This window comes from Dysidea avara, chromosome 8, assembly GCF_963678975.1.
Source record: "Dysidea avara chromosome 8, odDysAvar1.4, whole genome shotgun sequence".
Classification (NCBI taxonomy): domain Eukaryota; kingdom Metazoa; phylum Porifera; class Demospongiae; order Dictyoceratida; family Dysideidae; genus Dysidea; species Dysidea avara.
Window position 1 is genome coordinate 36,380,029 of NC_089279.1, and position 12,434 is coordinate 36,392,462.

A 12,434-nucleotide genomic window follows, 5' to 3' on the forward strand; every position below is an offset into this window, starting at 1 on the left:
TGTTTTTAATGACTCACGTGATGGTGTAAATTGTCACGCGGTTAACATGGCGTCTGCAATCCAGGTACAGGTTGATGTGCACTCACTGCGGTCGGCGCAGTTGCAGATAGAGCTTAAAAGACGAGGCCTAAGCAGCAGCGGCAAAAAATCCGAGCTCCGACGTAGACTAGAAGAAGTAAGAATTGTAATCCATAGCAAATATAGCGTAGCGTATGTCGTCGCGACTTGTATGTACCTATTGTGGCGTACTTATATGCACTAGTAGAGAACAAGGTATCCAAAACTTATTTGGTGAGCGTTATTTAGGGGTGTCACCTTGTCGGTATTTTGTAGGCGCTTAAAAAAGAAAGGGATGCAGCAGCCGAAAAGGCGACCGCTAGCAGTGCTCAGGGTAGTGTAGAAGTAGCAGCGAGTAACGCTGAAGAGAGCAGTACTCAACAAGTCCAAAATACAACAATGGACAGTTCAATTTCAGACGTTCAGAATTCACCAGCAGCTGCAAAAGAAGTAGCACCAACAAATGAAACGAAAGAGATATTAAGTAAGGAAAATACCTCTACTGACATTGTTACTGATAAAAAAGAGACTGGTAATTCTACTGGAGACCAGCCAGAGAAAGAGAGCACTACAAGCCAGGACAATAAGGAGACCTCACATGATAAAGATGGTCCCTCTCAAACTGCACTACAAGACAGTACACAAGTTGCCACACCACAAGATGTTGAGGATAAAGGTAATTCTCAGTCAGCTGCAGAGGTCTCCATGGAAGCAGACGAGTTGGTTGTGCATACAGTTGATGAAGATGATTTTAAAATTGAGGAACAGTCCAGGTCTCAGGTGAGCAAGAAGAAGAAGAGGAAGTCAGGGGAATTACCCACTGGTACTGCAGATGAACGAGTAGGTTGTCCTAATAATATGTCATCGTTGACCTTGTTGTCACAGAATGAGTCTGATGCTCCGGCAGTAAAGAAGCGGAAGATCAATTTGCAAGGTAATCCATTGTCAGCTACCTGTGTTTTTTTGTTTTTCTGTAGCACTAATACTAAACCTATAGTAATTGTATTTTATTGTAGGGTCGGTGGGTACACCATCTGGAAGTTCAGAGCGCAAGAGGAAATGGAAGTCATCATCTTCCAAAATGTCAGCCACAAGTATCAGTTCTGATGTGTTAAAGGTACCTCCCCCCACTCCAGCTGTGTAATGGTCACTGTCACATTGTGGATTACAGAAGATCATCCCAGACTCTGTGACAAAGGAGGTGACTAGTGAAGACGTGTTTGCTGAGTCTGATACAACAAGATCACATGATCCCATTACCAAGTCTGATGATGTGGATACTACTACTAAAACTGGTATGGATTTGTATGTATGTGAGGAATCCCCACCAAAACAAATTGGCGTCTTCCCAAGATGCTGCCATCAAAAAACTATTATAGAATGGCAACAGGTGTTTTAATGAAAGATACTTAGCATGTCTAATGTCAGGTCTAGCATTAACTGTTAGGAAACGCATCACAGAAGCACTGATGCTAAACTGATTTTTCACTTCTTACAAGGAAAATTTTTCATATCTACACCGTCCTTGCACTATTGTAATAGGGAATGGATAGCTTCACTTATTGCAAACGATTTTGTTGCAGAAAATAAGTCACCTTTATTGATCAATCACGAGATGTGGTTTACCGCATGTTGTTGGAATACCACTACTGTGTCTATCCATTCAATGGTGTATGTTCTATTAGAAAGTAATTGATCAGTGCCCTGTATATAAAATCAATGGGCTTCTAGTTCATTATTATTTGAATACTTGTTAACGGGTGACTGGGTGGGATGGTCACCTTAATACAATTTATTGTATGTAATACCATTTATCCATATCTATTCAGATCATGATGATATAAAAGAAAGGGAGAGGATGAGGTTAGCTGAGGAAGAAACGAGACGAAGAATTGAGGTGAGACTAAGGGAGAGACAAGACGGAGAATTACTAGAACAACAGAGACGTTCTGATGTGTCTGAGGGTGACCTTGCTGCTAATAAAGAAGGTGTGTACTGTGTGTGTGTGTTGTGCGTAATGTGTTGTGTCTCACGTACACAGGTAATGTGCGACAATTGAAGAGTGACCACAATTAGTGTGCAGCTAGTGTGTTCCGGTGACGTCAGGTAGAATTGTGTGCTCCCATGTCATCCCCTGCCAGACGCTGTTGTATGTCATGATGTGGGGGATGGGGTGGGGAGAGGGTGACAAGACAGAGGGACATTTTATGGTGTAACGTGTGTTGGGAAATTCTGGTGGGAAAACATCAGTTAATTTGTCAGGTTATCCCTGTTCCAACTTTAACTCCAACCATTCAGTGTTATAGACCAGTTATCCCTCCACAAATTCCCTCATATAAGTAGTCAACGGTTAAGTGTAGTGATGGGTCTGAAATGAAGTGATTGTATCCACAAAAATATGAAACAATATAATGATATGTAGAATAGTAGGGTACACAAATAATTGCAATTCCACTTTCAATTAGCCTAATATTATAATACACATGTAAAGCTTGTACCGTAGCACACTTAGAGCAGCTTGAACCTATTGATCACTGCTGACTGACCCATCCGCCAAAGATAAGTGGATAGCTAATTGAGGGTGCATTCCCCATAGCTATTTACTTTGCCAATGACACCAATAGTGGTATTACTCCAGACTTTCCCCTTTGCTAAAGTTTTCTATTAGTCCTGAGCATCCAAGACATGACTTGTATACACCAAGGTAGATATGCATGTATCGTGTACTCTTATATCCTTCATTATAAAATACTTCACCTCATACAGACCCATCATTATAATGTGTTACAGAACATTTCATTGTGGGTTTCCATTATCATTTAGTAATAGTGGATTATAATCAAGCAATAAGAGTGCGGTCACCGATAACCAATCGTAGTCCAGCATCATGTATATTGCATGTTGCCAACCTGGTGAGACCATTTGCCCAGTGTCAGTTGAAGGAGTTGTTGACAGAAGATGGAGCTTTAGTGGATGGTGGATTCTGGATCAATAAGATTAAGAGTCATTGTTTTGCTGTGGTTAGTTCATAGTCAGTGTGTTTGTGTGTGCTATCTAGGTGATATGTACTTTAGTATGAGAGTTTGGAGGTAGCCATAGCAACACGTAACAGGCTGGATGGTGTGAAGTGGCCAGTCACAAATCCAAAGGTTCTCTCTGTTGAATTTGCTGATGAAGATAAGGTGATGTTTGTGATTGTGGTTCCTTGTGATGAAATAGTGTTTACATTATCGTATGGTAGTGGTTGTGAAGGTTTGTTGTTTCCTGCTGGAAAGAAAAATTGTCATCCTTGAGTTTTGATAGTATTGGTGAAGTCTATTAAATATGCTACCAGAATGCTTCCATGCAATTTTTTTAATTTAGAATTTTCTACTGATTCCTCAGAGAAGCCCAAATCATAAATACATGCAAAGAAGTGTCTGCTTTTGTATTCATGTTGTTATGGGCATTATTTAGCTAGTATCCGTAGTTGCACTTAGGTACAGAACATCATTATGGATCATGTGCACCTTCTGCTAGTTCTATCACTATTCTGGTGTCACATGTTTGTATGTACACGATTGAGTCATGTCACACCTCCTGCATGCGTTTTATACTGTCGTTCTAGTTGTACCCATGAAATATAATAATCGACGCCTCTGATGATGTGGTGGTTGAGGTGTGATAATCCTTTGATAGTTGTCTTGTTCCTTAGGTGGTCACACTAACTGATGGAGCTCTGTCACTGTCTAGTGGAGTTACTGCAGAGGCCAGTCAGCCCCACCCACCTAAAGTTGAAGAGAAACCTCAACAAAACACTGGTCAGTACCACATATGTGATTTGTGACTGGATCTGCATGCCCTTTTTAAAAAATTCCATTTTATTACTTTTCCTTTAGCCAAAGGAATGGTCTAGCAAAGTTTCAGCCATAGAAGCCAAGAGCTTTAGAAATCAGTGCTACAAAATGGTAACACAGAAAGATTGATTTGTACTGTGATAATACAAAGAATAGATTACGGGTGCTTGATAAAATGGCTATAACTTACAAATGCAGTTTTGTACAGAGATGTATCATGTTCCCCATGAACAGGTGAATCCATTGCTGGATAAGTGATGTATTACAGGTCCTTCCTACAACCAAGGTGAAGGTGAAAACTGTGATAAAAGATGATAGTGGCCCACTCATCTACCACAACATAAGCTAGTGCTCATATCTTCCATCTCCTTGGGAGCACTAACACGAAGCAAAGATTTTCCAAACTCCTCATTGACCAAGGGTTTAGCTGTTAGCACCTTTTCCTTCCATGTGAAACAAGCACTCAAAAAGGTTTATGGATTTTTTATAGTGTCACCTTAATCTGTTTATTGCACTGTAAGATTAGGCTTGCATGAACATGTGGGATTCTTGCTGATCTGGTTACGTTTATGAAATGTGTAATTTGTGAGTATGGAACTCTTTAAATTGTTGTTTAGTACATAATAAATGGTAAAGTCTTGATACTAGTGTTGTTTTCCTGTTGTTATTAGCTGTTGCCAAAGAGACTACACAAACAGCAGAACAACCAAGCAAACAACAGGAAGGTGAAGAAGACGTCACAAACAAGTCTGCTGTCAACAGGTTGGATGAGTTGTTCAAGAAGACAATCGCCGCACCTCAGATATACTGGCTACCCCTCACCTCTGAAGAAGTGAGTGTGGGTGTGGCTTGTTAGTGAGTGGGGCTCCACGTGTGTGTGGTTTTATGCCATCCAATGGTTGAAACTTTCACTTTGTAATTTGACTATCCCAGGTCCACCACATTGCTGTTGTATCCTTAATGTCCTATATTGTGCACATACCTCAATTCTTTGCGGGTTTAAAGAGCCTCATTAATAAAAGTCAAGGAACTCTTAGGTGGGGTAAATTAATTCTTATAGCCTATTGTTCAAAAGCCTGTTCATTGGGCTACTTGGAGAAGGTTAATGAACACTGTAACTACAGCGGCTTACTTGTAATGAAGTGGTGAACAACAGTGACTCGCGTCTCTGTGTTTCGAAACTACTCTTACCATGTCTTTAATTTTAATTGTGAGTTTACTCACGTGAGGCATATATAGCCTGATACAAAAATTTCTCACGAAACAAACGGAACTGGTTACAAGTTGATAGGAGCAACCACCATGGATAATTTTATAAAGGTATGTAAAGGGTTAACGTGTTTCCCTACCAAAAAGTTATTTCCATGGCTAGTTTTGGCCTCACTGTTTAGAATAGTGCTGCGTGATAGTAGAAAATTCACTATCAGGATAGATATTGAAGTATTATTCACAATACGATAATATCACAATAATTACACTGGAATGATCCTTAGTCAAGTTCCAAGTATTCAATGCATAAATAAACATACTAACATAATTAACACCATCATAGATTACTATATGGTTTTCTTGTAAACTCATCAATTAGGTAATTAATTGCATGGGCAGCCAATATTTTTACATTTTTTGTTACTGCCTTGCAGCAAAAAATTTTCCATGATAAAGTAAGCCATGCAGTTATAAGCCAGCTTCTCAAGCAGCATTTTTAGTGGGATTCTAGACACTTTGCAAAGTGATCGACTAATTATGTGGGCAGCCGATAAATATACACAGCTTGTTATAGCCTTTCAACCAAACATTTTGCAAATAAGCAAGCCTAAAGAGTTACAAAACAGTTAAATAAACTTGGTAACAATGTTTCTACTAATCTTACAGCAATATCGCGATAGTAAGCTGTTAGTATCGTATCGCGATAATGATTTTTTCGATCGCAAGTATCAGACTATCGATGTTATCGCTCAGCACTAGTTTAAGGAAAAACCCTTGATATCATTTAAATTCTTGTTACATTGTAAGTAGAATGATGTAAATTGCGTAGCCATAGGATGGGTGCTTTGAAAGTTAAGCACTTTGTGCAAGGCACTCGTATCCGAGCCAGTTTTCTGGCTTGTGCGGGTTTAAGGGTTAAGCTATCCTTGATTGTAGTGACTACAAATATGTGAGAATGCACTGTGTTTCTGGATGGTATGTCTTGTGAAACTTTGTGGGTATTCAGTACATGATGTACTTGTATAGGGTGAGAAACGTTTGGCTGCTATCAAGGCTGAGGAAGAAGAGAGGAGACAACGACGTGAGCAACGTCGGAAAGAGAGAGAAGAGAAAGGTGAGCATCTTGTTATAATGTTGACTACTACGTAATGTTTTGTTATGTACAGAGAAGTTAGCTCAGGAGGAGAGAGAGAAAAGAATGAAGGAACGAGAGGAAGAGAGACAACAGAGGAGAAGACGACGGTCAGGTAGTACACATCGCAGTCGATCCAGAAGCAGACATCGTAGCCACTCAAAGGAGAGACGTTCCAAATAATTATCCCTCACATAGTACCTATTGTTAAGTCACACACTTATTTTTATGCAAAATGCACATCACATTTATCACAGTCTAAATGCATGACCACATATTTACCTGTTGAATTGAATGGTCAACCAGTAATAGTAACTTTATAGTGTTCAAAGCTGAGTTGTTTTACTGCATCAGTGCCATGCATCAGACATGTGCATGCACTATTGCATACATACAAGAGTTTACACTCAGGTTTTCTCATTCGTGTTTATTGACTTCCAGATGTAGTTTCCAGAAGTACTAAACTGATAAATGGTCCAGTGTGTGAGTTAAAACAGTTTCAACTGAAGCCTCAGAGAGTCATATAAAACCTCTATAATCTGATAATATTGTTTGTTGCACCAATAAGACTTTCTGTGTATTTCCACCTCAATAATTCAGCATCCTAATCCAACACCAGTCATGAGTGTCAGACTAGAGAAGTTCCACATTAAACTGCTTCACCTCATCTGTGAACAGCTACCAGGAAGTTGGACAAAAGTTTGGTGTTGTTTGACTTCTCCAACACAATTAAAATTATTTTAACTCGTATCTGTTAGCAGTAAAAATGCTCTTAAATTGTATCACCTAAATATTTCACACAGCATTGCTCTCTGGCAGATCCACTGTCACCAAGTTTCATTCTCTTGATCAACACTTACAATGTGGAGCCTTAGTAACAAATTTTAAATCAGAACAAAGTGACACTTTTGATCATTGAAGTCAGGGGCAGGTTCCAGAATCTGGTCAAGTATAAATGCTCAGGCATTGATTTTGCACTGGTCAAGGGTATTATTTCAAAGGTTGAGATAGAAATACTCTGATAGAGCAGTCAACTACCCTAATAGAACAGTCACATTTTTGTATGTTAGTTTACCAGTATACCATCACAGCAAAAATTGTCTGAATTGTATTTCAGAGTATTTAAAACTAGAGGCATGCCCCTTGACCCCCAGAATGGCATCCATGTGTCTGTTGTATGCTTCAAACTTCACATAACTCCACCTCTTAACTAAATGCTATGCCAGCAGAAGCAATTAGCCTATAGATCTATCAATTCCTATTACGTTTACAATGTCAGTTTTTGGCAAAAAAATGTTACCAGAATTTGTTTAATACATAATTAATTATCAAAATTTCCCCAGGGAGCAGACCCCTAGATTTTAGTGTGAACTCAGCAAAATTTGGAAATCTGTCACTTAAATTTCTGGAGCCGCTCTTGATACTCTAATACAAAGTAGCCAACTACCAAAATGATATCCAAGGTGTTGTTCTCAGGGCTCAATAACTTACTCTTGTAGTGATCTAATCCTCAGATCTTCTCAATATCTTCAGGGGATAGTGATATATGGATGCATGTAATGTACTATTGTGATGCAAGGCTTGTTTTGCCACATGCATGCACAGATAGACTATAGAGATGTGTTGTTCAGTGTAGTAGCAACGACATTGCAAGCTTCATCAGTGATGAAGTGCTGTAGTTTTCTCCCCTTTGATAGTGTAGTGAAGCGTGGAAGAGGTTGATAAACTAGTCATTGTAATGGACAGTTTCAGTAGCCTAGAGGAGGGTGGTAGCTAGACCACTGGTGGAAATGATTTGTTCCTCTCAGCCATCATATTACATTCTCTCAGAGCTGCCCTTCACTCTCGCACCATGAGTTACTGCAGCTCAAAGGTCAGCAAAGCACAAAATAACAGGCTGTCCCCCCTGAGCTAATTCACCAACTTTAATTAATTTTGAACAAAAGAAAAACAGTATAATACTGTAATTCTAATTAACTCCTACTACTGATGCATAATTACTGTCAAATGATTAGCAGTATTGAAGATAATGCTGTGTATGGTACAGTACAGCCATTCACCTGTAGTGGTATTCCAGAAAGTAAATATAATCAAAGTCTATTTTTATTGCAATATTTAGGACAAAATATGGTCTGCGTCAGACTGCGTACATGGGCAAAGTATTCCGCTAGATATCCTATCAGCTTTAAGAGATTGAGAGAACAAGTTGAGGCATTGAGAGCATATTATTGTGTCACACTGAGTTACACACCATAATATACCCTCAGGATCAATCCCTTTTTAGACATCTACTGTATAAGTTTTTGTGAGATTTAACTGCTTTGTATTTATCTACATGATTTTAGTTATGGAAAGTTGAAAACTGTTTTCCTTCAGTGTCTACCATATCCATAATATTATCCATTGAGTGATTTGAGTCCAAATAGAGATCAGTGTGACATTTTCAAGTGTTAGGCTTTAAAGCATTTGACATGTTCCATTGTAGTTCTTGAGCAGTTTAAAGATGCAGTATTTCCTCAGCAATCTCCATGCAATTCCCCTAAACTTTTAAAAATTATTTTTACACTATAATGATATAAAACAAAAGGTGCTGGTCGTGCTTGATATTCACAGTGCTAAACAGGGGTATATAGTTTGCTGACTGCTTGGCTTCAGTAGAAGAGCACTTGCATGCTTAACTTATGCACATAGCCATGGGAAGCCTTATGGCTCCTTTGAACAGAGAGCATTATTGGTGTGTGTGCTGCAATTTAAGTATAATTGTGGCATTCAGCTGCAGGTCTACTAGGAATGGCCTACATCAAAGGAATTATAGGTGTAGGAGAAGTTCACATGAAATCAAAGGTGCAGTAAATCTGCTGGAAATATGCACCTTATGCTGAAAATACGCTGGAAATCTGCTGGAAATTGTACACGTGCCATGTACAATTCATGAACTCATGAAACTATAGGAACTGTGATTGTTTTCCCAATGTATATTGCTACTCACATGGTGCTGCCAAACTAAATCATGTGTAATTTGGTTTCTGGTGTACACTTTATAGTAGACTTTCAAAGAGGTCCCTTGGAAACCCCATATGTGACTGGGTCACATATATCCCTGTGCCCTGCTAGCCCCTGCATTGTATGACACCAAAGTCACGAGATGACTGAATGAATATCTAGCTGTCTGCAATTGACATTGAAATTGAACCAAATTTTTAAATCAAAATCAGTGACACTTTGTCTAGTACAGTATAAAAATATAAAATATACTACAAAGTGAAACGCAGCCACTAACAGTAAATGACCAGTTTAGTTTGGCATCCTCTAATTTCTCTGTTCTTGATAACTTCTTCTTGTAGTAATGTAATACTCTTCTTAACATTTTCTGTGTATAGGGGTAGTCCTAGTTCTTGTAATGTGTTGTTGCACTGGAGGGCTTGTACTAGGCATTGAGCAGCTTCTGCACTGATGTTTAACATTAACAGCTTGACTAGAGATGTGTTGTTCTGTAGTGAAGTAGCAATGACATCACAAGCCTCATCAGCGATGGGATTGTAAGTGATGTGGAGGTACTGCAGTTTATTCCCTTTTGCCAGCGCAGTGAAGAGGATAACAGCTGAAGATGATGATAAGCTGGAAAGCCTCATGTCCAGTCTCAGTAGCCTAGACGAAGGATGGGACAGCATGCCATAAAGAGCAGGGTCCTCTACAATGGTGTGGTTACCACTAATTTCCAACACTTCTACTCTACAGTGGACGATGAAGTCACTGATGAAGGAGGATGATAATCTGGTGAGGTCATTATACGACAAGTTTAGCTCTCTAATAGTGATGTCACTTCTCATCAGACCATGATGAAGGACACGAAAACCATGATCTTGGATATGGCAGTTAAATAAACTAAGCATCATCCACTCCTTGTGGGGTGAGCTGGTAAGGAAGAGTGTAACACACTCAATATCATAAATAGTTAGGCTAGTGAGGCTAAGATTGATTTCTTTATGATTGAAAGTGTCTCCTTTTTGTATAGAAGTGTAAAAGACCTCGTCATTGGCCTCATAAAAACAGCGGAAAAGCTGAAGAGATTTTAAATTGTCATTTAGAATATCATTAGAAATTACTATATCACGAGAGAAGAATTGTTTAATTGCATGCAATGGAGAAAGTTGCTTTTGTCGAATAAATTTTTTAAAAGCAGATCTCTGTCCTTTAGTAAGAGAGATGTACATTGCAAACATATTAAAATGAGGATCATTCCAGAATTTTGCTTCCAGCACTCGCTGCTCTTCATATGGTGGGAGCTGAGTGATATGATAAGCAGCCAAAAACTCCTGGATAGAAAAATGGACAAAATTAAATGTCATTGTTTTCCCAGCAAGCCCAAAGTGCTGAACAGCCTGCAGCAGTCCAAAACCATTCAACGCTCCTTTGGTAGTTTCAATTCCTGGACAAGTTACTCTCATCTCCTCCAAGGTAAAGATTAGCTTGTGGTTATTTAGGCCATCAAGTGATAATTTTGACAATTGCTGAATTATGGTATTGCAGGGCTTGGGAAGTTTGGCTAGATTAGTGATGGTATTATCAAGAGCATGACCAGACTTGGCAAGATGTCGACAGATGGTAAGACAGATAAAGTAGTTGTAGAGCTGTGTAGAATTGCTGGGAAGGGGAATTCCCTGTTTGTACAGATAAATCAAGATTACCATATTAAAGGGGATGAAACACAGACCATTGATAGTCAGATTACCTTCAAGATATTCGGTGAGCTCTTTGACTGCATGTGGCTGTTCCTTCAGGGACTGTTCAATGTAAAGCTTTCGTTCTTCCTCAGCAAAGCCCAAGATGTCAACCCTGATGGTAGCTTGTTGTCGGAGTCTTGCTGATGCATGTGGGCGAGATGTCACTACCAAGCCACAATGAGGTAACACCTGACGTTTTAGTATGCTGGTGATTAAACTATCTTTCTGTAAGTGTTCTGGGAATTCATCAAAGCCATCAAAAAGAAACACAGCATCTTTTCCTTTATTCTTGAAGAGGTAATTGCAACATGCAGTTGCATTTTCTGTGGCATCTATGTCTCCTTCACAAACTAACTGGAAAAGATCAGCAACAAGTGACACCTGCTGAACAGCTGGACTACGTAGCTGGATAAGAAGAACTAATTTAAACTTTTGTAATACCTTTCCTTTTGCCCAATTGTAAGCCACTTCTTGTAACAACAAAGATTTGCCAATACCAGGCAAGCCCTCAACTAAAATAAATTGTGCATTGTCATTCTCTTGCAGTGGAGCTAAGATATCAACTAGTTGTTTAGTTGTCTTACTGTTATCAAGTACTTCTCTTAGTGACTGATGTAAATCTTCTTGGAAAAGCTTGGAATGAAATCTACCTGTTTGGATGGATCCAGCCAGTTGCAGTGCAGTTTCCTGTTGAAGGGTGTGTTGGCCTTGATGATGAATTACAAAAACTGGTATAAAGTCTTTTGGTTGATCTGGTGGCCAAGAATCTTCATCAATAGCTAAGTGCATTTGCATATTAAATTGTTTCACCCTGTCAGACAATATGGAGACTCCTATCAACAACACATAAAATGGAGCACACAATAATGTGTCCACTCTACCTTGATCAGTGACCGTTGACTTGTCCATGTCAGGTTTGGAGGTCACTATAGTTAGTGAAGACAACACAATAGCTAGTTAATACAATTGTTTACCTACACATGTTGTACACACACAATATAGCTAGTCACCTTTATCAGGAGCTTGATCACTGGACACTGCAGGTGACTCAATAACTTTAAACAACTTCTCCCAACTAGCAGAGGGGTCCGCTTCAAGCCACTTCTCCAACATTTGGTTACAGCACCATTTGACGTTAGTAGGATAACCAGCCTCTATACTCTTCAATTCTCCACTGGGTAGATCCAGTAGTGTTCCTATCACTTTCCAGTCTGCAGCATAATTTGGAGTAATGTGTTGATAGAGATCCTTCAGTAGTGGAGTAGTGGTTGCTGTAGTATATCCGTCTACTATAAGATCCGGATGTTAGTATACTCACCCTTCTCAGGAGTTCTAAAGTAGTTTAGTGCTACTGCTTCATGATCACCTCGTCTTCGATCCATATCTTTGTCACGTGTACCCATACACGATCTCCTGTATTATAGCAATGCAGAGGAGTTTGCAGTAGTTCCGATACTCAGCGGGGGGGCCATTATA

At 39.3% G+C, this 12,434-nt stretch overlaps 2 protein-coding genes across 3 annotated transcripts; one reads left to right on the forward strand and one right to left on the reverse strand.

The window, feature by feature from the left end:
- The first annotated feature begins 4 nt into the window (after positions 1–4).
- Positions 5–6,529, forward strand: LOC136264426 (apoptotic chromatin condensation inducer in the nucleus-like). Its single transcript, XM_066059156.1, has 12 exons — positions 5–175; positions 334–897; positions 943–991; positions 1,074–1,174; positions 1,229–1,352; positions 1,887–2,045; positions 2,881–3,077; positions 3,132–3,239; positions 3,752–3,857; positions 4,565–4,725; positions 6,129–6,216; positions 6,269–6,529. Exons 1-12 carry the CDS (start codon positions 47–49, stop codon positions 6,415–6,417), a joined length of 1,935 nt encoding a protein of 644 aa, XP_065915228.1. The 5' UTR covers positions 5–46; the 3' UTR covers positions 6,418–6,529.
- A 2,880-nt stretch (positions 6,530–9,409) lies between these two features.
- LOC136265065 (NACHT, LRR and PYD domains-containing protein 3-like) lies at positions 9,410–12,434 on the reverse strand. 2 transcript variants are annotated; one of them, XM_066059841.1, is made up of 4 exons: positions 12,277–12,434; positions 11,969–12,229; positions 11,840–11,884; positions 9,410–11,791 (listed from the first exon to the last, which is right to left on the reverse strand). In XM_066059841.1, the coding sequence occupies exons 1-4, from the start codon at positions 12,359–12,361 to the stop codon at positions 9,510–9,512; spliced, it is 2,673 nt and encodes an 890-aa protein (XP_065915913.1). In that variant the 5' UTR covers positions 12,362–12,434; the 3' UTR covers positions 9,410–9,509. The 2 variants fall into 2 exon arrangements, with proteins under 2 accessions (XP_065915913.1, XP_065915914.1); XM_066059842.1 differs by lacking the exons at positions 11,969–12,229; positions 12,277–12,434 and having other exon boundaries at positions 9,410–11,769; positions 11,840–11,877.

Excerpts from the sequence above, each read along its gene's own strand:
- LOC136264426 (XM_066059156.1), top strand. The coding sequence starts at position 47 with ATGGCGTCTGCAATCCAGGTACAGGTTGATGTGCACTCACTGCGGTCG. Across the intron at positions 1,353-1,886 it reads GGATACTACTACTAAAACTG|ATCATGATGATATAAAAGAA; the intron begins GTATGGATTTGT and ends ATATCTATTCAG. Across the intron at positions 3,240-3,751 it reads AATTTGCTGATGAAGATAAG|GTGGTCACACTAACTGATGG; the intron begins GTGATGTTTGTG and ends CTTGTTCCTTAG.
- LOC136265065 (XM_066059841.1), bottom strand. The coding sequence starts at position 12,361 with ATGGGTACACGTGACAAAGATATGGATCGAAGACGAGGTGATCATGAA. Across the intron at positions 12,230-12,276 it reads CTTTAGAACTCCTGAGAAGG|CAACCACTACTCCACTACTG; the intron begins GTGAGTATACTA and ends GATATACTACAG. Across the intron at positions 11,885-11,968 it reads TGATCAAGCTCCTGATAAAG|TGACCTCCAAACCTGACATG; the intron begins GTGACTAGCTAT and ends CACTAACTATAG.